Raw genomic sequence first — 27,323 nt, 5'->3', positions numbered from 1 at the left:
TTCTAGGATTCTAAAGTAAAATTAATAAGAATCATATACACTTACTGTATAGAATAAAAATATAAAACAAATTACGCAAAACCCGTTTTCTGATGTGTTATCATATGTCGTGTGCACACTTTTAACTTGCCTGCCGCTAGAGGGCTACTGTCGCGCCAGCTGTCAAATGTTGGCATATTTTATACGTATGAGTTGCGTGACTGTAAGTATTAGACTGTGTTATCACAAGCTTCGTGACTGTACGTACTTAACTTGTGCTTCTATTTCAAAGACTAGTTGGTACTACTTCACAATAAGAGTAGCCAATACTGGGATTTCTCGGCTAGCGTTTTTCAATGTTAGTTTAATGGGTAATATCCGTAATATTTATGACAATATTTGTGTTGCTGATATAAGGATTTAGCGGCTTTTAATATTCACAACGGCAAAATTATCTCATTTTACATTAATAATATAGCAAATTTAGCGACTTTCGCACTATTCCATAGCGACATTAGCGAGTAAAAAATAATTGTGTTGGCGAAGCTGTTGTGACATCAATTCAATTTCAGTGTCGGCAACTTAGCCGATTCACACGTTTCGAAAGGGTGGTATGATGGGGGTACAAGTGAATTATATTATTATATCTTGCTTGATGATGTCTGCTATATCACACAAAATTGCGAAAATGGAACGTTTGGCGTCGCATCACCAGAGCAACACTTGACCCACTCACAATTTGTATTGGACACGAGTTAGTTAAGCTCGTTGATTGGACACATTGATGGCGGAATATTTAAATGGAATATCACTATAGGGAGGATGGACAAACACCTCTCGAGTGGGGGGTCTCGGATCAATTTTTTAGGTATTTCTTGGGAGAAAGGAAGACACAAAATATTCACAAAATTATTTTTACATGAAAGAATTCTGTTAAATCACATATTATTGAAATAGTACTTACTTACTTAATTACGTTTTGAACAACTTTTAAGAAATAGGCTACTATTGAAAGTTTTTTTTTTTTTTTGAGACATTGTAATAAAATTTCTTTATCTTGTTGTCTTAGTTCTGTATTTAAATTATAGAATTTCAAAATTCATTAAAATATTGGCGAGAGGAGGCAAATTCTATTTTAGACACTTCTTTGTGTGGTATGGAATGAATGGGTGCTAGCCACTCTTTTCGATTTATGAGGTACGTTTTGAACGTTAGACATGCTTCTCAATATCATACTTCCAATTCATTTACTGTCTGTGCTCCGTATCATACTGCCACCTCCACATACTAAAGCACATTATGAAGCGTTCCAGATGGAACGAGTTACCAGACATGCACATGGCATAAGGAGCAGCATTTGGTTTGGTTGTGAAGCTCAAAAAGATTTACCGGAAACTATTCCCCTCATCACACATTTATCGTAACTACAGTACGCTAGCTGGACTTGTTCGTTACATGAGCTACAGGATCAAGGACGAACATCAGCATTCGAATAGGTACTGCAGTATGTAGAGGACAACCAATTGGCAGGTAGGCCTACTCCCATATTACTGAACAAATGTACGTAAACCATTCTGTGGTGTGGAGAGTTCTGTAGGAACAGCTTTTGCGTCCCTTTCATCTTTAACAGGTCCAGGCTACTGTTCCTGGTGACTATCCATTGCGACAATAGCTTATTTTGTTAGTGGTATGTACATATATCAAACTAGAGCAACCCAACTTTCTAACCATTTTGATGTTCACCAATGAAGCACATAAGTGTAACTCACATGTTTGGGTTGAGAAACGACACTCTACATAGGCAGCATTCAGCTATCACTGGATATGTCAGAGTGACCCATTGCCTGGCCGCCAAGCTTGCCAAAGTAATTTCAAATCTTGAATCTGATAAAGCTCTATTAGCAATGTTCCACATTTATTTTGTAAAATAAAACAAGAGTTAAATATTGCATTAAGAGGAATAACATTATTGTCCAGTGAAGATAAATCAGTGATTCAACACCTTTATAAAAATCATTGTGTATTCAGCCAATGCATAATGCAGCTTATTTGCTTGATCCAAAATACTGTGGGGGAGGGGGGGGGGAGATTTAGAATTAAGAACTGGAAACTTTCATTATCTTCATCCAAAGCAAAGTACTGATCTAAATATACAGTAGATAAGAGGGCAGTAGTATCGAATGCGGACAAGTTTTTGGGCCTGTGAAATATGGGGAAGTTCTGTTCTTATTAAGCCACGTATATGGTGGAAAGGTCTCTACTGCGCAGTCATTATATCCAATATGTGTATGTCACCCACTTCAGCTGCAACAGAGAGAGTTCGAAAAAAACAAAGTGTTTTTTTTCTTCTTCAAATATTTCCAGACTTTTTCAAACACATCGGAAAAAAATTATTAAAAAATCCGAAATTTCCGTCTGCAATTTTAGAAATTTTTCCCCTTCTCTCATTACTAATTACAATCCTCCCATACAATACCGAGGGCAAAGATAATTATGGTGGCAACGTTATTGGCAGTCGAAATGTTACTATGCTTGTTATTAGATCCCAGGATTATAGGCTAAAACCCAGTCCGGGGCAAAGGGAGATAATCAAATCCTTCTCTCTCTAAAGTGGCTTTCTTCGGGAACGAAATAAATTTGGGGTTCATGGCATAGGAACATGACATGAACCCTCTGAATAATGTAACTCACAGGAAATACACATTATTCTTTTTTATTTCATAAAATACAAATGGAATGACAATTATACAGCATACATAATTTATAATATCAAACAGTGGACAAATTGAGAATTAACTGAAAGAACAATTTTATGGTGACAAACAGTACTCAACAATTTCAAACTTCTCTCCACTAAGAAAATTTGCATAACATTCCATTACTTGTTCTGGAAGAATCTCTCTATATGCAATAAATAGTCTTGTATATACTGTACAAAATGGAATGAAACAAGTCCCAAAAGACTTGCTGTAACACTCACAATATTTTAAATTATTTAAAATCTTAATAAATAAAGTAATGAAGATAGAATGTACTCATATTAAAAGATTTAGCTTTAGAAATTGTTAACCATTCCTGTAAGCACCTATGTAAACATCCACAGCAATCTTACAGCCAGTAGTGCCAACACCTTAATATCAAGTTTTCAGAGGATGTTTTCATGTTGATTTAATGAGGACACTAGAATTCATAGCAAGACTTACAACTCTTCGTTCCCTTCCCACACTGTGCAACAAAGGATTGCTTGCTATAAGGTTTATCATACAAGTTTATATATTTACATAACCAGACTCATTCTGAATTGTCATCAACTATTGTGAAACTGAAAAGTGAGAAACAAAAAGAAAAAAAAAATATATATAAAAAGATTTAATTGAAAGCATAGAAGTCCCTGAAATATATAGGAAGATGAGGGTTGCATGTTAAACATACGAAATCAAAAACACATTGCAAGGGTCTTCAAGGTTTCATTTATCCACTTCCAAGTACCTAACACCCATAACAGCCCACTTTCGCTTGAGAATGACTGCCCGTGAGCAAATTACTGTCATGAAAACACTATTTTCCAGAATTATGAACAGTGATATCTTACATCATCACCTTCCGATGCTGCATTTTTTTTCCAGATATAATTTTATCATTACCTGAAATAAATGGAAGATAGTTTCATCTCCTTAACCTCACTTTTATTTTAACACATATTTATCAGTTATGTACAAAACGATGTGATGTATATTTTGTGAGAAACCAGTACTGTACACAGAAATTTTATTTAAAATGACAGTCACACTGAACAAGGAACACAAAGAACCAGTTTTAATGCATGATATTCAACATGGCCCATCAGTCTTACAAATGCAGAATCGATACATATTTTGGGAACTGTGATGGATTTCCGTCAGGGGGTACTTTAAAAAATAACGTAATATAAATATTTCATTCCAGAAATTGTAAAGTAATGTATATCAATTGACTGTACATTGAGAGTTCATTTATTTGTATAACTAATTAGATAGTCAATATGGAACCCACAAAGCCATGACCATTCAAGACAAGTGGAAAGTTTATCTGCAGCTTTTCATTAACAATATTGCTAAACATACTACCTTATAAATTAGAAATAAACATATAACATGATTAAAAGGACATCTTGAAACAAGTTACTTGACAGTAACCAACATATGAGCCAAGTGCTAAACCTGAATACCAGATTCTATGATTACAAAATGGACGTCAAGCAACGTTTGTTACCTCCCCAATGGTTTTGCATTGTATCTGCAACCACCAAAATCCAATAGGTATAAAATTCTAATCTATATGCACATAGGTACCACGTGGGAGTAATGATTCTGATGTTGTTCTAATGGCATATAACACTTTCTAACTTGCCAGAAGAAAAACTGCATCAGAATTCCCCCAAAATTGTAAATAGTACTGTAATGAAATTCTGTAAATGTAACACTTAAAGATAAATATATAAAAACTGCCACTTTTATTATGAAAAGAATATAACTAGATGAGTATTCAATTCCATGCCCATATAATGGTCCATGTTCATTTTATTTTGTTATCAACACCCCACAGTTCAGGAATACCACTTTGATAGCAATATCTCATATCTTGCAAAAAATTCAAGAATATTACAAGTTCCACTGCAAATTCTTCAAGAAAGGAGAGAGGGAGAACTTGAGTCAGAACACTAGACAAGGACATAGGACATATATGATGCACACACATGCCCAGCACACAATAGAGTAATTGTAAGTGTGAACACTAAAATGTTCGTGTTACTTGTGAATTCATTGACAGGAGATTCTGAAATTCTGGATCATAAAAACTCTTAGATTCAAAGACTATCTTTGTCTTGTAATGACATAATGATAATGATAAAAAAGACAATTCTTTGGAAAGTTTAACACTGACGTTTAGGCAAGATTACGATCTTTGGGGAAGTTTGAGCTTGAGCTGAACTTAATATCTTGAGCTAGATAATTCAACCCAATAGAATGTCATACACTTTTCGATGTGAATATAATTAAATTGGATGCCATTTTCTTAACTATCACAAGACTTCTTAAGGTTCACAGATTAACTGTATATTCTCATGCACACAATCTCAAGTCTGAACATATGAGACATGCTCATAAGATACCATTGGTGAGGTACTGGAAGCCATCATAGAGTTTGGTGCTCAGTGAATGTATGCTTGACTCCACCAAGTTGTCCACCAACAGTTGCAGTTGTTCTTCTGTGAGGTTCAAATGAAAGCGATTCTTCAAACCCTGAACAGTTGCTGCACCTGACTTGAAGCATGGTAACTGTGAACCTGAGGAAAAAAATTTTGTTACTTTCACCCATTTTTAAATATACTAACAAATTCCATTTCATAATGATAAATACCAATTCAATTCTCTATGCATGGAGTAACTACTATACGACAAATGGATCTGAAACCCTGACCAAAATAACTACCTTCACTTATTCTTTGAAGAGGCCTAAAGTTCTCGACAAGAGAAAAACCAAGGAAAGCAAAGGAATAGGTGTTGCCACATTTCATCTTCAAAATTACTCTCAGCAATTCTTAAAATGAAATACATTTTTTATCACTAATTATCACGCATTTATATGTACTGTGCTCCAACCACGAGAAAGTTTCTGCCGGATGAGACGAAAGGGAGTAATGCTGTGAATGAATGTTGATGTCATAAGATGTCATAAGATGTCATAAGGTCACACATGTGGGTACTCATATCTCTATTGGCTCGCTGTCACAGCACAAACAATAACAATGATACTGTGCCGTTTTATTTCAGCACGTCTTTCTTTTCTTTCCTTTTTCTTTTCATTTTTCTATCTTTATACTTTTCTCTGTTAGTTTTAATTATTCTAACTCTTCATAGATGGCTTGTAGTTTTTTCCTTTCTGATCTAGTTCTTCTTACTTCTCGTAGATGGCTTCTTTTCTCTCACCTTTCTGTTTTCCTGTAGTCTATGGTGTTCTTTCTTGTTATCTGTGATGTGTTGAAAACAAGGGCCTAGCCTAAGGCTGGCGAGTGATTGGTTGATTCCCTGGAGGGAAGTTAGTATTTTTCATTACGTTATCTGATTGGTTAAGACTGTGGCGTGAGTTTATATTTCGTCTGTGAAGGGAGTTGTTCGTGGCTAGTGGCATCGGTAAGCTAGAGGGATGGCTGTGAGGTAGGATGTGCGTTGTGATGGGCACAAGTTCCTATGTAGGCCGGGGATCAAACCGGGTTCGATAAGTCTACTAGTAGCTGTGTAGTCCAACGTGTTGTGGAAACCTGCAGTAGGACCGCGGAAGAGTGATTTTGAGAGTAGCGTCTGTCTGGTGATGGGCAGCGTACACACTGGGAGTGTGTATACAGTTTCAGTTACGTACACTTGTTGCGGGAACCTACTATTGGACCATGGAAGAAAGAGTGATAGAGGATGGTAACGTTTTACTCCCGAGGTCGGGAAGTTATACTCTGTCATTTGATGTGCTAACTATATTGAACTGGATGCGATTTTCTGCTTAGCTATCGGGGCAGTCAACCCTGTTTAAATACCGACCGGTATTTTATTTGCTGTTCTGGTGTCTCAAGCTGTGATGTAACTAATAGTCAACCACGGGCTACTAGAAGTTTTATTGCCTTATTCTGGAATGTTTTACTAAGAGATTTCACCAATAAACTTTGTACGAGTATGGAATTCAAAATGGAGGTTTTCATTGTTGTGTGAGGGGTGTCCATTTTCAGTGTAACGATTATATGTGTGTTAAGTATTGGTTATGAGTTAGGTGAGTCGATAAGATGGATGCCAACAAAGAGGGATTAACATTCATGTAAGGTAACCAGTTGGGTTTAACATTACACTGTGACATATATATATATATATATATATATATATATATATATATATATATATATATTCTGTGTGACGCTATTATTTGGTTTATTTTAAATAAATGTCTGTCTTTAACGTAGGCAATGTGTGTTCTCACTTAATTACCTCGGCGAACTGATTACCATCCTGATCATAACGTTTCATGGCAGGGTTATTTGGTATAATTATTATGATATTTATCACTTATTCCACCGATCTAAAGTTCTACCAGACCCAGCGGCGGTGCAATACACACATGTTTATACTACCCTAGTTACAAAATTAGATCACTGTTAATCTCCTGGTCTTTTAATGTCTCCATACAGGAAATAACAAATGCAGGAGAGCGCATGGTTTGTAAACAGACGTTATAATGATAATATTACATATCTACTTTGCTCCAATAGATGTCGCAATAGTAAGCACATTCCTTTCACTGTTGATCTGCTGGTTGGAGAACAGTATGTATACACACACAATACATACATCATTCCAAGGCTTTTCACAGTCCAACAAGATTATTTATACACCATAAATCACAGCTGGATTAATCATAATGGTGATCTGAATTAACCATGTCTCCCAATTGAGTAGATTAAAATAAGAATTGTTCTGAATCTTTTCTTGTGTGGAATGTAAACAAAATGACTTACTCCTGTATTGTCCAGAAGACATTTAGACATAACAATATGGGCATTATATTAATAAATATTACGATGACGCCTTAGTGTTTCCTGCAACATAAATTTCTTAAGAGTATTTTGCGAATGTAGGTGAGATGTTGTTATTGAAACTACAAATACCATTTGTTTCAAGTTCGCGTCCATTATTATTATTATTATTATTATTATTATTAGGTTTTCCGCTTTTCATCACGTTTGACCAGACATGGATTAAACCAAACTAAATAAAATTAAATTCAATAACACTGAAACTGCACTAAAGTAAACTAAATGAACAATATAAAATACTGTGTAATAAAATAAATATTTGACATAAAAAGAATATCGGCAACCATGGGCTCTCACTAGGTAGTATTTCAATTTGTGAACCAAACAGATGGTCAGGTTCGAGAGGGGGAGGGGAAGGTGGTTTAGAGGAGGAAATGGTTGCAGGTAGGGAAGTGGAATCCAGCAGTTTCGTTCACATGTTTTCCGGGATTTCAGATCCATTTGTCGTATGGTAGCATATGCATCCCAATTGTTGCTATATGCTTGTTGACTCAAAACATGTAGACATAAATTACCTTAGGATGTATTATTCCAGAAGACCTGCAGAAAATGATGTCGATGCATTATCTAGTTAGGAAGATATGCTATGATTACATAGGCCTAAGCCACTATTTCAATGTGAATAAACAAATTTTCGCAGTGTATTAATTTAAGGAATTTTCCTGAAAAGAGCCAGCCACTTATTTTGGAGTCGAACGCCCAAGAACAAAATTCATATAACGAAGGGTTTACAGTAAGGTTACCAGACGTCCCCATTTCCCAGGGCCAGTCCCTCAAGGGTTTACAGTAAGGTTACCAGACGTCTCCATTTCCCAGGGCCAGTCCCTAAAGGGTTCACAGTAAGGTTACCAGACGTCCCCATTTCCCAGGGCCAGTCCCTCAAGGGTTTACAGTAAGGTTACCAGACGTCCCCATTTCCCAGGGCAAGTCCCTCAAGGGTTTACAGTAAGGTTACCAGACGTCCCCATTTCCCAGGGCCAGTCCCTCAAGGGTTTACAGTAAGGTTACCAGATGTCCCCATTTCGCAGGGCCAGTCCCAGAAGGGTTCACAGTAAGGTTACCAGACGTCCCCATTTCGCAGGGCCAGTCCCTCAAGGGTTTAGAGTAAGGTTACCAGTCATCCCCATTTCCCAGGGCCAGGCCCTAACGTGTTTACAGTAAGGTCACCAGACGTCTCCATTTCCCTGGGCCAGTCCCCGAAGGGTTTACAGTAAGGTTACCAGACGTCCCCATTTCGCAGGGCCAGTCCCTCAAGGGTTTACAGTAAGGTTACCAGTCGTCCCCATTTCCCAGGGCCAGGCCCTAACGTGTTTACAGTAAGGTCACCAGACGTCTCCATTTCCCTGGGCCAGTCCCCGAAGGGTTTACAGTAAGGTTACCAGACGTCCCCATTTCCCAGGGCCAGTCCCTAAAGGGTTTACAGTAAGGTTACCAGATGTCTCCATTTTCCATGGCCAGTCCCCGAAGGGTTTACAGTAAGGTTACCAGACGTCTCCATTTCCCAGGGCCAGTCCCCGCAGGGTTTACAGTAAGGTTACCAGACGTCCCCATTTCCCAGGGCCAGTCCCCGAAGGGTTTTCAGTAAGGTTACCAGACGTCCCCATTTCCCAGGGCCAGTCCCCGAAGGGTTTTCAGTAAGGTTACCAGACGTCCCCATTTCCCAGGGCCAGTCCCCGAAGGGTTTACAGTAAGGTTACCAGACGTCTCCATTTCCCAAGGCCAGTCCCCGAAGGGTTTACAGTAAGGTTACCAGACGTCTCCATTTCCCAGGGCCAGTCTCCGAAGGGTTTACAGTAAAGGTTACCAGACGTCCCCATTTCCCAGGGCCAGTCCGCGAAGGGTTTACAGTAAGGTTACCAGACGTCTCCATTTCCCAAGGCCAGTCCCCGAAGGGTTTACAGTAAGGTTACCAGACGTCCCCATTTCCCAGGGCCAGTCCCCGAAGGGTTTACAGTAAGGTTACCAGACGTCCCCATTTCCCAGGGCCAGTCCCCGAAGGGTTTACAGTAAGGTTACCAGACGTCTCCATTTCCCAGGGCCAGTCCCCAAAGGGTTTTCAGTAAGGTTACCAGACGTCCCCATTTCCCAGGGCCAGTCCCCGAAGGGTTTACAGTAAGGTTACCAGACGTCCCCATTTCCCAGGGCCAGTCCCTCAAGGGTTTACAGTAAGGTTACCAGACGTCCCCATTTCCCAGGGCCAGTCCCCAAAGGGTTTACAGTAAGGTTACCAGACGTCCCCATTTCCCAGGGACAGTCCCCGAAGGGTTTACAGTAAGGTTACCAGACGTCCCCATTTCCCAAGGCCAGTCCCCGAAGGGTTTACAGTAAGGTTACCAGACGTCTCCATTTCCCAGGGCCAGGCCCCAAAGGGTTTTCAGAAGGTTACCAGACGTCTCCATTTCCCAGGGCCAGTCCCCAAAGGGTTTTCAGAAGGTTACCAGACGTCTCCATTTCCCAGGGCCAGTCCTCGAAGGGTTTACTGTGAATTTAGTTGTATACATATTATATTAAAATATTGATCTCTCCTTACCTGACCGCATAATCTCCACAAGGTTGAGAATTTTGTCCATATGTTTACGTGCTGCTACAAGACCTTGAAGGATTAGTATCTTGAAGTATTCAAACATATCAGAGCCAAGGCCACCCATTACTTCAACAAATTCTGGTGTCAACTTAAAGGGTGATGTCTCAAAACCCAAATTTCGAGGCGATGTTGATAAAATGAATCCAAAGTCTATATGGATCAAGTGACCTTCACTATTGAGAAGAATATTTCCATTGTGCCTGGAAAAGAAATGTTGCATATCTGAGTTCGTACATATAATTAATCTTATATTATTTTTTCTGTCTCAATCTGATTTAAGATCCAAGTGCTTGGTTAGTAATAAAGCCCCTAATATACAGTAGGGTGAACAGATTATAGGTTTCCCTCCCGTACGCGGTCAGTCAGCCCAGCCACAGCAGGGAGCACGGGAATGAGTCATCAGTCAGAGCTAAATGACTGTCGAATCTGCACGTGTACAATATTGTGCAATAATATAATAGGCCAAAGTATTCTATCACACAACAAGTGTTTATTTATGATTCATATGTGCATACAGAATCAGCTTGTGCTGTTAGGAGATTAGTCCAAGAAAATTTCCCTGATGAATGCATTCCAATTCGTGCTGCAATTCATAAATTAGATCGTGCTGCAATTCATAAATTAGATAGTAAACAAATTTCGGGAAATGGGGAGTGTTCGAGAAAACAAGCAAGATGACACACAATTCTTGATGACATCAGGCATCACCTAGAGAAAATTCCCCTAGATAATATCATTAGTCAATGCCAGAAATATTTAGAATATGAAGGAAACCAGTTCCAACATCTCCTTGGGTCACATGGGTGAGTTTGTAGTAGTAAACCATGGACTTGTGTCGACATACAGTCACGAGTATAGGCTGCATGGCCCATGCAAATAGCACGGGCAACTTGTAATCTTTGTATCCAATATATGGCAGAGAATATTATGTAAAGTACTGGCTAGCAAGACTGAGCACATTTTCATGTTGAGATTAAAATAGGGAATTGGTAAACTGATAATAATGAACATGGGATTGCTTAAGAACCTGCCCCAATAGTCTTGCTCACCATAAATTCAGCTTGGATTTGAAGCAGGACTTTCCTCATGGGAAAGTGCATATCGTTGACTTACTTCTAAAACCCCTTAAGTGCAATTTTTTCCGAATGTGGAAATCTGTGTATATTTTCAAAATGCATCTGCTAAATAGCAAGTATGCAAATGTTTCCATATGCATAGCAGTTGTTAGCTGGGGTATAAAAAGAATAAGTTATTTTGCTCTCTTGTACAATAGGGCTATCCTGAACTAGCACCAACAGATAGCGCACATGTACTTTGAGGGATGTGCCTTGTGTGTGCATTTCTTTTCCAGTATATAAACATTGAGGATTTACATAGTGTATTAATATATTTAATACTCTTAAAAACAACCCAAAATGCCAAATTTTGATTGTGTTCTTATATGTAAAACCCAGGGAAAGGCTAAATTACTATAATTTGGTTTAAGAAACCATTACTTGCTTTCAGTCATCTGATGATTCATTCAAGTCCCGAAATAAAAACCTTAAAAAATGTGTTGTTGTTTTCTAATGCCAGGCGTTTGACAATAAAGTCATTTGACCTCTTGCACTCCAATATTTTTCAAAGATATTATCATGGCCAAACACTGAAGCACAGATTTTGAGGTGTTTCGAATCCATTTCTTGGTTTGAGTTGCACAATGGGCAGTTAGGGGACTGATATATTCCAATTCTATGCAGGTGTTTGGCCAAACAGTCATGACCTGTTGCCAAGCTAAATGCAGCTACAGACGATTTTCGTGGTAAATAGGGAATTAACTGTGGAATATGAAGCAGAGAGTTCCATTTTTTCCCTTGGGATTGTGTTATCAAATTTTGTTTGTTGAAGTCTAAGTATGTAGATTTAATAAATCTTTTCACAGAGTAATACGTAGATTTAGTAACAGGTCTGTAAGTAGCAGTGCTGCCCTTCTTTGCTAAATCATCCGCATTCTCGTTTCCCAGGATTCCACAATGGGATGGTATCCATTGGAATACTATTCTTTTATTGAGTGATATTAATTGAGAGAGCATTGTAGTTATTTCTACTGTTTGAGATGAAGGTGTGTGTTTAGAGACTATTGATAGAATAGCTGCTTTGGAGTTTGACAATATAACTGCATTCTTAAATTTATTGATGTGGCATAGAAGATTCCTGAGACTTTCACTTATTGCAATGATTTCTCCAACAAAACTTGTTGTTCCATATCCAAGAGATCTATAAAGTGAGAAGAGACAGCACGTAACACCTGCACCGGCACCTTGTTCCCTGGAGATCAAGGATCCGTCGGTGTATAAATGAAGTCAGTTTTGTGGAGGGTACCTAATATTAATTGCCTCTAAAGACAATTGTTTCATTATTTCAGTGTTTACTTCTGATTTCAGTATTTCTTCTGTTAAATTTAGATTATACTCTATTTTAATAGAGTTAAAGGGTTTGGTTTAATTTGTAAGTTTTCTTTTAAATTCGGGAACTTTAAATAATGTAACTAAATAAACTGTGCATTTGAAGTGCTAGCTATTAAACAAAAGTAACTCTCAACTTAGGAATTGCTGGTTAGTTTCATTTTGGAAGAGGGATAGGAAAAATCAATAAAAGTGTATGCAAGCTATGTCAGTACTTTGAGGGGTCTACAAAGTTTACGCCTGCAGTAACTCTCGATTAATTGGAATGTTTATTATCCAGGATGATCTGTAGTGAAATCCATTTCGTAAATAATGTTTTTAATGTACTGTAGACTAATCATTAAAACCATGTTTTAACTTCAAATTTTCAAAATCATCCTACATAGTATGCATGTCCTTAACCTACAAAACACACGAATAATAGTGATACTACTGCATTCATATTAACTTATATCATCTTATCAAACATTGCATTTGATCTTTCTGCAACTAGAGAAAAAAAGTACGAGAAATTCAATCTCGATAGTGTCTTCCCTATATAAATACATTGGTGGCTGCATATCCTGTTTTTAGCATATGGTACTTAAATATTTATGATTAAAGGGGCAATATTCACCTTCGACGAAGTTCCTATTTTTTTTATTCATGCACCTCGTTCTCAAAGTTCTCGTTTAGGTTCATGAACATTCAATATACTCGTATCTGCATTCTGCATACTGCAGATTTCCCCATCCATCTCTTAAGAGGTATCGCTCAGTATTATATAAGTTCACGCTATTATTTATTGTAAATTAAATTATTAAGTAAGAAAATACTGAATTATATTAAATTATAATAGGTTATACAAGATAATTATAAATATAATTTTGTCACGCACAGAAGACCAACAAGTGGGAGAACGTAATCAGCTGTAACATAGGACATAATATAGCCCTGCAACATGGAATGCTCCTGTCATCTAACGGTAAAACTATGTATAGGGTATCTCTATTTCTTCAAATGCAGTTATCAGGTTTTATAAGCCAACGATATGTCCTATATTAAAAATTATTAAATTAGTCTTACTTTATAAACTATAAATCATAGTAAAATGCATTCAATTTAAAAGAGGATTACATAACGTAACTATGTGCATATTTTGTTTGTAGTAGTAATAATATATTCCTATGTCATTTGTATATGTCACAATTAATAACCAGGCAACAATCAATTGTTGTGGACAAATGCATTGAAATGAAAGGACATAATTTCCAGACATATGCTTTAACTGTCTATGGCAGGTCCTCTTCTACCAATTTAAAATACAAACTACTTTCAAACTGAAACTCAAATGAACGAGTAAAGAAACTCTTGCAAAATAATAACCAACAGTCAAAACAAATTCAGGGTGGAAGTGAAATAGTCCTGCAGACTGAAAAGGTACATTTAAATGAATAGGAAGCCTATATTACATTTTGTGATTAATTAGAAAATTAAGATAGAAGTTCCAGCAGTCTGGCAACCTGTCTTCTAGTAATACAGATGTAAGGGTCAACGAACTCAACTTCGTGAACTACGACTACAATGTTGCAATTTGGTTGCATCGTTCAGTGCTTGAAACTAGTGGTATTTAAATTAAATTTACATGAAAACCGTCCACGCTATTGAAATACGCCAGAAGGATAAAAGATTCTTTATTAGATTTTCTATTGATATGGACAAAAATCACGTACTCGCAATAATTACCGAATAAGAGTGTGTTCAACATTTGGAAAAAAAAATTTTCTTCTGAGAAAACTACGAACTTTCCACCAACATGGTATTACAATTGTTTTGTTGCATACAACATGAGCTATTGGCTCTGAACATCTGCAGGGTTATTTCACTTGCACTCTTTATTTATGGTTGGTTTTCAGTGCCTTCAGATATGAAAAACCAGATCATCCTAGACAGTGTTTGTTTGCCAATGTGAAAAATCCCATTTTTGAAATGCGGAATATCTGTAATGTGGAATTATCAGCCCCATTAATACTCTTTATTTTCTTCTACAAACATTTATATTATAAAACTTTATAGATTACTTGTCTTATATTCCAATTAAAATTAACGTATATGATGGAGGGTGAGAACAGAGGCTAGCAGTCTAGCAGAGTTGAATTTTGCCTTAGGCGAGAAACATTTGATTTTGTCTGTGCCTTTTCTCTTCTATGTGTCTTAAATCTACGACACAGCCACCTCGCAGCTTTACTTGCCTTCGAAAAAGGAAATCATCCTAAGAATTTTTATTGCCCCCAACAAATCTATTATCTGTGAAATTTATGAAGTAAATTTACCATTACTGCCAAAGTATTTTGGTAAATTCGTGAAAAATTATATTAAAAATATTCACATTTTAATTAGGTCTATTCATTTACATAATAACACAGTATAATACATCCATATGCCACTGTAATCATGCTTCATGATGTTTGACTGTAGCTTTTTTTCATCTAGCAAGAGAAGAAAATCTAGATTACAATGACATTATTATGGTTAAAGATTCCCCACACTGTACTGTCTGCAATAATTCTGACAAAGGACCACCTCATTTGATGTTCAGTCATCAAACCAGAACATTGGTCAAACTTCCAAAAGCTCTGTTAAAATACAAGGCAAATAAGACAAAATCAGCACCATCGGAACAAAAATTATATGATGTCCACTAACCTGTCCTTCACTTGAACGAGGTAGCAGACAAGGCAGTACGCAGCACAACTCTCTACAAAATTCCGTTGTGCAGTGAGGAAAGCTTCTGAATTGTGTGAGCCATATTCTCGTTTAAAATACTGCAACAGCGACAGTTGACAGTGCTTCTTGATTTGATGTAAAGACACAGTATTCAGAATGGGCTCGATAAGTCCACTATCATTTGATAAGCACAAGATCCTAGAAAGAACCAAGCTACAAATAATACATTCTTGCACACAAATATCTGAGTTAAATCAAAGACTACGGTATACAGTGACTAAATACTCAATAATTAGTGAATAAGAAAATAAAGGTCGAGCATATATCTCGACATTTGCAGTACAAAACAAAGTATTTGAAATTCTTGTAAATATAATCATCTGATTAAATGGTGACTAAGGGTTCTTTTATTTAATTTCCTTTCAGTTACAGAAACTATTCAGGGACGATAGAATGATATGATAAATTTAGCAATGGCAGAATGAGAATGGCAAGGAAAATGCTCAGGAAGACATATGCTCCACAGAACTTTCAGCCACTGCAAATCACACAGATCTGTCAGGGGGTCAAACCCCTTTTAATTGTGCACAGCTTTCAATTTTTATCTTTTTTTTTGTCCCAATTCATTCACTCATACTACTGCCATCATCTAACTATAATCATAGTTTGACTAACTAATAAGACAATACTTACTTATAAGGACGCACCCAAAGATGAACTCTCTCCGCCTCCCAAATACGTTGTAACATAGTGAGCAACTGTGAAGCAAGCAGTTCTTGTCGCAAATCATCACCACACTTTACAATAACTGAGAGAAGACGCCAAGAGGCCATGTGACCATATGGGGAGGCTTCCCTCACACGTCTTTCCTTTTCTTCCCAGGGTTCCTTGAGTGCAGCAGCTGAGGGATCTTCAGGATCGTGTGTGAAAGCTGCCCTTCGCGAATCATGCAATGATTCTGACAATCGCCGCCTGATATCACCAGCAGCTATGAACACTGGAGGTTCACGAGAATCACTTGACTCTTGACTTAACTGAGAGATTGTATCACGGTCCATTGGCTTGCGTAGCTGCATATACTGCAAATTTAATACAAAAGAGTGAAGTATGTTAAAATATGAGGAAACACATTATATGCACTAGTACAATAAAATTTAGGGTTCTGTTTCATGTGAATAAACGGATTTTCAAACACAGTTTCTGTGCTATATGAAAAAGGGAGATTTTCTGAGACAATAGCATTTGTAACAAGCATTTATTTTCATCCCTCTATATTGGGATATCCGCCTAGTTTTGAATATTATTTTATGTTAATCAGACAGCACCCATCCTAGACAGCCAATACACCATAAAAATAAAAGCAATGTATCATGAGAAGTAGTGGATCAATATCGACAGAGATGGAATAGACTATCATTCCCTATCAAGAAAAGAAGCAACAGCAAAAATTTAGACTCTACATGGGGCACAAGTGCCTGGCATCGCATCAACATAGTAAACACTAAAAGCTGTCTGCTTTGCAAAGATCAAAATTCCACATTGGACACAGTCTACCTTGTAACTATAAACAGTGAAAAACAGAAATCAAAGGACCAAATAAGCCTCTACTGGGAAGCAAGAAGGAAGATGACATTTTCACTCCTCTCTCTCTCTCATAAATAAAATCCTAAATAGAGTAACTTAATTAGAGAATCAATCAATCAATCTTCTTAATGTATCCAGCTGTTTGCTGACAACATAAAGTCCAATATAGTCCACTGTAGTCTTTTCAGTTGTTGCTTTGTTGTTTTTCATGAGAAATGAGGGGTATTTTGATTGGTGTTCATTATAGATGCCTGTTGCTAGTAGCCAGAGTTGGGGTGTAGTCAATATATACTGCAGAGCTGTGTCTTCTGCAACTGGTACTGATGATTTTAAACTGATTTGTTAACATTTCCTAATTTTAAAAATTACATAATTGGCTCGGCATATATAAATGTACAAAATTCTAGAAATCAGTTCTATACATGAAAAATTTTAGGTGGCCTGCGTTTTTTGCCTCTCAATGTATATAAATTGTAAAAACTGAAAACTGATGCTGAAAATGCTGCACTATTATGACTAATACTGTAAGCCAGGATTATGAAACTTGCACATACCGAGTGTTTCAAAATTCTCATTACAAACTCCTTCGGCTTGTAGAGGGGACTGAGTAATAACATTTTGAATAGGAATCCATGTCCTGAAAAGTACCATTTCTGTGCTACAAGAAAAACAAATTCAAATTAAGTGTTTAAATCTCCTGCTTTTGCTGAGTCCAAGAGAGGTACTGACGTAATTCCAATTCCAACCAAAACAGTTTAATGTCCAATGTCAAGGAAACTCATTAATAATTTTTATATGAACTCAAAATATTCTTCAAATGATGGTTAGCCCGTTTTTGCAAGCATATACTCAGTTGTTTGCTGCATTGCATTCTGGTCCACTGCAACAGTGGCTCGAAGTGACGACAAACTTTGTTGAAACACTGTACCTACGGATCATGTTCTGGTACACTCATTCACAAAGACCTGGAGTGTGTTGAATATCTTGTGCAGTGACAAGAGCTCATGCAAGCAGATCTTCCTCTGCCTCTACAGGGTCTCTTCATTTGGCCCCCACAGGAAAAAGTCGAGCAGACTTAATTATGAAGGCCAAGTAATATTGTACTTTGCACTTGCCATTCAAGAACATTTCGACAAAATATGAATAGGCCGAAGCAGAAGATTTGAAATTGTTTTATTTGTAGCATAGAAAGGGTGTGTTTCTGGACATAGGTTCCTAATCAAAAAGTTATCTACTCAATCCCCTCTACAAGCCCTGGAGTTTGTGTATAATTTTAAAATAACACTGTCAAATTGGCAATAACAGTGACATCTTGAATTTTCCTTAAAAATAAAACCACTGTCACAGGACTATAATTATGAGTCAAGAAAGAGAACTGTGGCAAAACAAATTGGATAATGACATACACAGGTAATACATACTTGTTGTGATATCTCGTCATCTTCCTGAGACCAGCAGTCTCCAGTCTCTTCGTCAGGATTGCCATACACACTGAAGGCACAAAGAGAAGCACTTTCTGCCTGCGCAGCTCCTTCAGCTGCCAAATTTTCTTCTGACTTTGTGTGGCGAAGTGTGTTCATGATCTTAGCTGGCACTGGGGACGTGTGAATGTCTTCTACTTCCAACACCTCCACATATATTATGTAAGGAGCCTGTCAACAGTCAAAACATATAACTGTAGTGTGTAAGACTCCTGGGGCTGGGTTAACAGCTACCAGGTGATGGATAAGGGATCCTGGACCAACAACCAAGGTGTTACACATACCGTGCTGAAGATGGGTGAAGTCAATCTATTACAGTGCCTCTCAGATACCTAGGAACCTCTGGGGGTTCTCACCCTTGCATCCACATAGGAGAAGGAGGGGGGATAATTTCCCCCATACTCGTAGAATCTTAATGTCTAACGGAAAGAAACCTATGCATGGCTCTGAGCCACCTTTTTCTCTCAATGCATAGGGCATCTTCATGACGCCCCCTGTAGTGAATTTACCTGAGGGCCCATTCCTGTATCCGGGAAGGCACTGCACAAGTGCCTACCAGATTTCAACTGACCCCTCCTATAAGGTCCAGTAAAACCTTTAAATCCACAAGACAAAGGTAGAGAAAACTTTCTGGAGCCAAAAAAAGAAGGAGGGAGGCTGTGTGACATAAGCTGTAATCCCTCCTCTGGTTCTTTGCTTCAATCTCCAGCAACTGGAAGACTTGAAAAACAGATAAGGCTTCTAGTAACAAGGCAAATGCCAAAGAGCTATCGGTCTCCTATGTGCAATCCATGGCTTATCTTACTCCCTTCCAGTATGCCATCTTTCAAGAGGCCAGGCAGGATGAGGGGTTTACTGAGAAGCAGCCCTTGAAATTCTCGGATGCTGCATGGAATGTCATGATAAAATGCCTCAGGATGCTGTCACAGCCAGTTGTGGAGGAAATACCTACTGGTCACTTGCGTGAATGAGTGGCTCTGTAGGCATATCAGCCACATCCCATCTAATAGTCTGATATGGTTCATTGATGGCCCCAGAACTAACTGTAGTATTGGAGCAGGCCTAGAATATCCATCCCTCTTTCTCAATATACTACAGTTTACCAAGCTTAAGTGTTTGTGATTTTAGCTTGTACACAGGAACACCTAATCTACATTTGCTCTGATAGCTCGGCTGCACTGAGTCGACTCCAAGCAGGTTGAAGAATGCAAAATTACCCTGAAACCTTATCCAATAGAATGAAGTCCAGTACAACTCATTTAGGTCCCAGGAAACAGTGGAGTATGGCGATGAACAAGGTAACCTACTGGTTTGGAACCTTGTGTTGACATCTATACATGTACAATAAAAAAAAAAAAAAAAAAAAAAAGAGAACCTGATAAAGGGTTTACTAGGAGCCTGGAGATCTACACCAGCCATGAGATAGGCAAAACTTAATGGAGAACCAAAAACTAATGTAGCTAATAAACTTCTGACTTTGGAAAGGAGAACCTTAAGATGGGTCACTGGACTGCCATCTGAGCAAGCCTCTCATTGAAGATCCAACATGGGACAGATGTTGAGTCATCACCTCACATTTTGCTGGATTGTTCAAGTCCAAGTCCCATCACGCACATGTTGTCTCCACGTCGACGACACGCCAGAGGGACATCAACAAAGACCGGCACACAACGCACTCATTTGAACCGAAAACATATTATAAGAGATAAAAATTAAACTCCTGCAAAGCAGTAGACTTTACCTTATCTTTTGAATTGAGTACTGCAGATGCTTGAGGTGGTATTCGCACAATATGATGTGGAATTTCACTGCGTATCGGTAACCAAACTCTGGCAGGAAGATTCAGATTCAATGTATGAAGTTCAGCAAGCAGCCGTGTAGTTTTTGCCTCCTTCGTCGGAATAGAACTCAGAAGTTTACCAATGGATATTAGGGCCTTGATGAATTCCAATTCAGGAGCTAAGCGTGGAGCCTATAATAAGAAAACAGGTACTTAAAACATCATTAAATAGTTAACACAGTAATTACACACTGCTGCAAGTCTGACTTTGGTGAATATGGCAATTTCATGCCCGTGACTGTGGTTCAGTTTATATAAATGTAAATATGCGTAAGAGTAACTCGTCTGATATGAGATACATAAAGCGTGAGTGCAGAAATTAATGGATGTCATATACTTTTAAGTGAAGTAATAACAATTAATAATAAAGTAACATTACTTGAAATAAATAATATATAATAATTCATTTACTTACATTACAAGTACAGTCTATTCTCTTTCCTCTAAGATCATTTACGACACCTTGGCAAGTATCAAAACATGTGCAACCGTTGTCAAATGCTCGTCCGGAGCCCAAATCACCCAAGCAGATCTTGCTATTGCTCCCTAGAAAGAAAAACAAATGGTCCACATATATACAATTCATAAGTCTATTATAAGTCGACAAATACTAAAAAAAAGTGTGCACAATACCTATGCGTCCAATGCACATCAGTCACGTGACAGTGGGTGTGTGAAATACAAAATCGAATTTAATTGGCTCTTGTCTTATAAGAAAACATGTCCAAATTAAAAGGCAATATTACCTATTGTTATGAGATGGAAAAGGAATTATGTGATCATGTAATGAGTGATAACAAACTGGAAGACTGATCAATGACATAGTGGACAGTCTTATTATCATCAGTCTAGATGATAGGCGATTCTAATGAGTGTGTTGATAGAACTTCGATCTTGATGATGGGTTACACTGCCTTCTTAGCAGACCTACATGGATCTGCCCACCCAACTAGTAGAATGGACGTAAATACTATATTCCACATGAACATTTTTTCCCCAACTAGTAGAACGTCCTCTGAGATTGATACCACCAATCAGAAAAGGCAACAGTGATGACTGGGCCAAAAGTGACCTAAAGAAAGCTGAACCATATGCAAGTCATCTAGTAAATGTTTTCACTCCAAATCCAGCATCTACAGTAAATGCAATGATAATGAAATTAACAAATTTCTCAGTATCCCACTTCAGATGTATCTACCAATTCCGAGTTTTTCTCCAAATGACGAAAAGAAAGAAACAGAAACAGAGCCAAAGAAATGCCCTGGCTATGACTTGATAACAGCTAAAATTCATTTGGAACTACCTAGAAGAGCAACGGTGTTTATTATAGTCCTCTTTGACGGCATTCTTAGGACTTCTTATCCAACACAGTGGAAATTTTAATTTTTAATCAAATTTTTGTTGTCTTATTGCTTTATAAATGCCATATTTATTTATTTATTTATTCTGGTGTAGTTAAGGCCATCAGGCATTCTCTTCCACAACACCAGGAATACAAATACAATAACAGAAATAAAAAGGGAAAAAAACACTATAAACGAAGTAAAGTCACACAAAAATATACACAGGTTGCAGTCACACAAACTTTAAATGAGTGATTAAGTATAATTAATTGTATCCTAATTAACTAACATGAACAAGAAACTTGTGATTTTAATCTGGAGTAAAAAAAACACAAATCAACACTTCTAGCAATATCTAAAAAGCATTAAACAAGACAAAATTTTCCAATTTAATTTTGAATTGTGATAAAGTCCGGCAGTCCCCGACATCATTAGGTAGCGAATTCTAGAGACGAGGTATTTCTACAGTGTAGGAGGATGAGTATAGAGACGTTCTATGATGAGGGATAGAAAGAAGTGCTTGATGTCGGTTTCGAAGAGTTGTAAGAAATTGAAAGCGCGATAAGAGATAATTCGGAGTAGAAGTATGCATGATTCTATGCATATGCATATGATGTGTTATATAATTTATTATAATTATATTATATTTATTTACATTATTGTTGTGTTGTTTTTCTCTTTTATAAAATATTTATTTACTAAATGTTGAGGTAATACAGTTATGATACAGATGAGAACAACTATTTCAAGTATTTATCTCCATTGTCACAGGTGTCACTGTGAGACAATTCCGTCACATCTATTTCATCCTCCTCCACTTCTATCACTTCTGTGTTATCGCATTCCACATCGCTTCCATCACTACCGTCATCAAAGTTATTATCAATATCATACAAGGCTTGTTGCTTACTGTATCCCTTTTTGAAACATATGAACTTTAATATATAACAGTAGTACCATATAATGCATTGTATAGCACAAAACACAAGTTACTACAGTCAGGCATTCCTTATGACAAACTGCATCCAACACAGAACATTATTGAAACGGCATTCTTACAATAATGAATTTAAGCTGCATATTGTAGCAACACCTGGAGCTAGTACAGAGTCATGACAGCATATAAATTAAATAACTTCAGATGAACAAAACGAAATAAATTGGGAAGTAGACCCCTAGCTGGGGTCTTCTGTGCCCCTAAATCCAAATATTCGAAATTAAATTACAAATAAATATGTAAAAAAAAAAAAACATATACTAACTAATTTAGAGATTGTAATAGAAGCGTATCTAAAATACTGAATGACTAGAACTACATTCTGCCAACTTAAAAGTGTAAAAGTATGGTGTCAGAAAAGACCCCAGACAGGTTGCGGGTGCAGGGGTTAAAGAGATTACCTTCAATTCTTACTGACGACAACATTATAACCCACCATCAGTTCGAATTCCAAAGAAAACACTCCACAATAGAACAAATTCATAGAATCGTAAATAAAATTGAAATTATCATAGAAAAAAAAATTGCTCTGCTGTTTTCGTTTTTAGATATTCAACAAGCTTTTGATAAAGTCTGGCATCCTGCACTACTTTACAAACTGGAAGTCATACTTCCGCAAGCATATTACTTATTACTTCACTTACAGGAGCTTCAAGTAAAATTCGAAGGAAATTTCTCTATATTGTATGATATAAATTCATGTGTACTTTAAGGTTTAGTATGTATGTATCCAATGCCTACCCACTTCACTTTACGTGATTAGGGTTCCGCATATTGCAGATAGATGGCAGGACTGTGAGCCATTTTTCTAGTTGTACACCACTTCGGCAGGCCACACTGTACATGATGTGTATCTGTGGGAGTTATACCTCTAAGCCTTTACTCCTCCAGTGTGTATGTGACCCAAACAAATATATAAATATAGATCTTTAACTCACTTGGTTATCACTAGAAAGTGCAAGCTGAGGGTTGACGATGAGTATAGTGTTCCATGGTGACGTCACAGATATACAACCCTCTTGACTTTCACTTTAAACGCTGTTATGAAGGGACTGTGAGAGCGATAGCGACTGACCGTCCACGGACCTTGGTGTTTGAGAATAAGGTGCTTAGGAAAATATTTGGGGCTAAGAGGGATGAAGTTACAGGAGAATGGAGAAAGTTACACAACACAGAACTGCATGCATTGTATTCTTCACCTGACATAATTAGGAACATTAAATCCAGACGTTTGAGATGGGCAGGACATGTAGCACGTATGGGCGAATCCAGAAATGCATATAGTGTGTTAGTTGGGAGGCCAGAGGGAAGAAGACCTTTGGGAAGGCCAAGACGCAGATGGGAGGATAATATTAAAATGGATTTGAGGGAGGTGGGATATAATGTTAGAGACAGGATTAATCTTGCTCAGGATAGGGACCGACGGTGGGCTTATGTGAGGGTGGCAATGAATCTCTGGGTTCTTAAAGCCATAAGTATAAACACTGTATCGAGTTGAGCATAGATAACAACGGAACTTCGATTATTGTAGTTTTTACTAACTGTCATTTTTCTTGAATTATATACTGATACTGCTATTTGATCCCAAAGCAACCAATCACGGGCCCAAGTATTTCATAATGTGAGTCACGCACTTCAGAGTCATACTTTTCACAGAATGATGACTGAAATACAGCTATCATCAAGCTCATTAACCTTTTGCAGCTAGAATGATGGTTTTTATTTAAAAAAAAAAATGGCTCCGATAAAGTGTCACAAGTGCAAAAGCAGTAAAACGATAAAAGTGTACTTCTTTGGAAATTTAATTAAATAATATTAATGATTATGAAGCAGGTACCAAATTATGGACATAAACCATACATACAAATATCTGCACACAATAAAATTAATCATTGCAAAAAAAATTCTGCCCAATAAACTTAACAGTGCCTGAAACAATTACAGTAGTGAAAGCTAGTAAGTCCAATAAGAAATGTGACGGATTTAATATCTTTTATTAAATTAAATCAATGTGATGGTGTTAAGGAGTAAGATTGCTTGTAATATGTCCACATAGTTTTGTTCAAAGGGTTACTAAAAGACTAGTAGATTATGCAACGAGCCTATAATGGTAGTAATTAAGACGCGAGTATGTTTGTTTATGAAACGAGCGCAAGCGACTTTCATAATTTTCATACGAGCGTCTTAATTACCATTATAGGCAAGTTTCATACGACTTTTTATGCTCGACCATATTTCTAACTTGAAATTATTCATAAGTATTCATGTTATGGTTATGTAAGTGAGGAGCGGAACTGACCTGAATTGTAAGATGTGCGCAGATGCGAAAGTATTGATTTTTTCTGAGGCACGAATGTGATTGACCTTGATATAATCTAGAGAATAACATGAAGATTAGTCTTGATATAACCTGGAAATTGATTTAGAATTGAAAAACGAGATGACAAATTGAATTTATTTGAATATTATTTACAATTAACGCTAATTATTATAGTAACGGAACATAACCTTCTGCGACGTATTGGATTTCCAGCCTCCGTGACTTTTCGCTAATTGTATTTTGATTGCATATCCGAGAATAATCGATACTTCCAGTTTCATAATGGTACAACGGTGATTTCTCATTGGCTGAACAACTGAATTATAATGAATAGGTGTACTTTAATGAGGTGCATTAAAGGGCTACTACCAGGTGTATAATTACTACATTTCGGCATGGTCGAGCATAAAGATAATTATGTGTTTAGGTTTTATTCCCAGAACAAATTGTCACTATAACTTAGGTTTAAATGATTTAATTATCGTCATTTCAATAACCATCACAGTTCTGTGTAATAAATTAACAATGATCACTGAAGTTCAACATACTGGTATACTGAAAATTTACTTTTATATACTTTTATTTCATTATTTAACAGCGATGTTATATAATACAGCACATGTCATAATCATTCTCCAACTACATTCAGACCTTTTACTGATGTAAATTTAACATCATTAAAAATTACATAAAATGTTCAGTTACCTGAAGACAGCATTCTTCTATGTCCAGGGTAGAGTCCTGTTGCATCAGATCGAGATCGTTGGTGAGTTTTCTTGTTTGGAGATGTAATAGGTGTAGTTGGTGGCAGAGGCGGTGCAGGTGGAGGAACACTAGGTGTTGTTGGTGAAGCTAATTCCTTCATTTTGGAATAATCAGGACCAGGACCTCCAGTACTGACTCTTGACCTACGAGACAGTGTAGAATCTGTGTCCTTTGGCCTCAGTTCATCTGACAGGATCAAATTTTTCAACTTTGTTCCATGAGATTTTTTCTTCGAGGGAAGATGGGCATCTGAACTGTATGCATCTAGCAGCCATGCACATTTCAAAGAGAAATCTGCCGATTTTCTGCACCTGTAAATTATCAAATGTAACGAAATAGTACAATGCACAATACAAGTATTCAATATAAATGCAAATAACCTGATACTCCAATATTATTTTTGCTCAATTTAAAATGTATCCTGGACCCAAATGAAGAAAGAGAGTATAGACGGATCAAAGAAAGCAAAGAAGGAAAAACAGTAATGAAAAAAAATTAAGGGAAGAAGAAATATACAGGATGTTTCAAAAAGTCGTTTGCAAATGGATGGGGGATGATGGAGGAGATAAAGAACATTATTGATACCTATAAAAAAATATATGTGTGGTATGTATGTATACGTGTGTGTGTGTGTGTGTGTGTGTCTATATATATATATATATATATATATATATATATATATATACCACACATGCATTCTTCTGCAGTGTCAACATCATTTGCAGAGCTCAGCAAAAGGTGAGAGATTTCCTTTGCAATGGCGAAAACTGGAAGTGTGCACATTAAATACTTCTCAGAACATAATTTCCCTTTTATTTTGTATACATTTATTCAGACACAGTATATGTGAATGGGTGGGCAGGTATGTACGCAATCTTCATTTATCGACCTTAGTTTGGTAGTTATTCTTACAAAAATGTATTTTATACAATAAACACTATACTCAATGAGAGATATGCCAAAAGTGAATCAATGGTAGAATGAGTCTGATATGAGGAACAAAAGTATAGATAACTAGAGAACACCTACTCCATAATTCTACTTTTTACACAGAAAATCAGCCAGAATCTTTCACTACTCACTGTAGCTCATCACGATGTTGGTGAGGCAACAGTCCCATACACTGATCGAAAGTTCAAGAGAAAATTTCTTCCCCTATGAGAACAAGAACCAGTGCTCATTCCATATTGATCACTAATCGAAGGCATGATGCTTTAGACAACGCAACTATGGTGTGGGACTAATACTTTAGATATTGGGCATATTACACACTTTCATGATGCCAAGAATAAAGTATTGCCATGCTACATAAATTAGTCTTCTAGATTTAATATGAAAACATATGTTTTCAGCATATCTAAAACCTACTAACACACTTTCAATATGTCTTTCTTGTTGTCTTTATGCAGCCTTTTCTACAACATTGTTCGACAATTTAGTCATATTCACTTCTATTAGCAAGAGAAATCCGCATAAAAACAATATCTTCGAAATCCGATCATGTAATGATTACTAAACATTTCATATAATAGTGAAAGAAAAAAGAACTTCACATCTGCATTTACAACTAGGAACATTCACTGCATTTTAGGTAAAACATGCATGCAGCATTAAATTTAAAATGCATTTCTTTAATTAAGAGTCACAGACTTCATAACTTCAATT

The 27,323-nt window shown here is 37.0% G+C and overlaps 1 protein-coding gene across 3 annotated transcripts in view; it reads right to left on the bottom strand.

Moving 5' to 3' along the window:
• Positions 1–2,676: 2,676 nt before the first annotated feature.
• Positions 2,677–27,323, bottom strand: part of fwd (phosphatidylinositol 4-kinase beta fwd) — a 33,770-nt gene continuing 9,123 nt past the window's right edge. For all 3 annotated transcript variants that reach the window (XM_069812713.1, XM_069812714.1, XM_069812712.1), the window contains exons 5-12: positions 25,599–25,969; positions 20,649–20,779; positions 20,135–20,365; positions 18,334–18,564; positions 16,022–16,407; positions 15,308–15,526; positions 10,125–10,378; positions 2,677–5,305 (exon numbers count right to left, since the gene is read on the bottom strand). In XM_069812713.1, coding sequence (XP_069668814.1) covers positions 5,121–5,305; positions 10,125–10,378; positions 15,308–15,526; positions 16,022–16,407; positions 18,334–18,564; positions 20,135–20,365; positions 20,649–20,779; positions 25,599–25,969 — 2,008 coding nt within the window. In that variant the 3' untranslated portion in view covers positions 2,677–5,120. The remainder of the gene's footprint in view (positions 5,306–10,124; positions 10,379–15,307; positions 15,527–16,021; positions 16,408–18,333; positions 18,565–20,134; positions 20,366–20,648; positions 20,780–25,598; positions 25,970–27,323) is intronic.

This window comes from Periplaneta americana, chromosome 16 (assembly GCF_040183065.1).
Source record: "Periplaneta americana isolate PAMFEO1 chromosome 16, P.americana_PAMFEO1_priV1, whole genome shotgun sequence".
Lineage (NCBI taxonomy): Eukaryota > Metazoa > Arthropoda > Insecta > Blattodea > Blattidae > Periplaneta > Periplaneta americana.
Note: the sequence above shows the minus strand (reverse complement) of the source record. Positions and strands in the feature narration are given on the sequence as shown.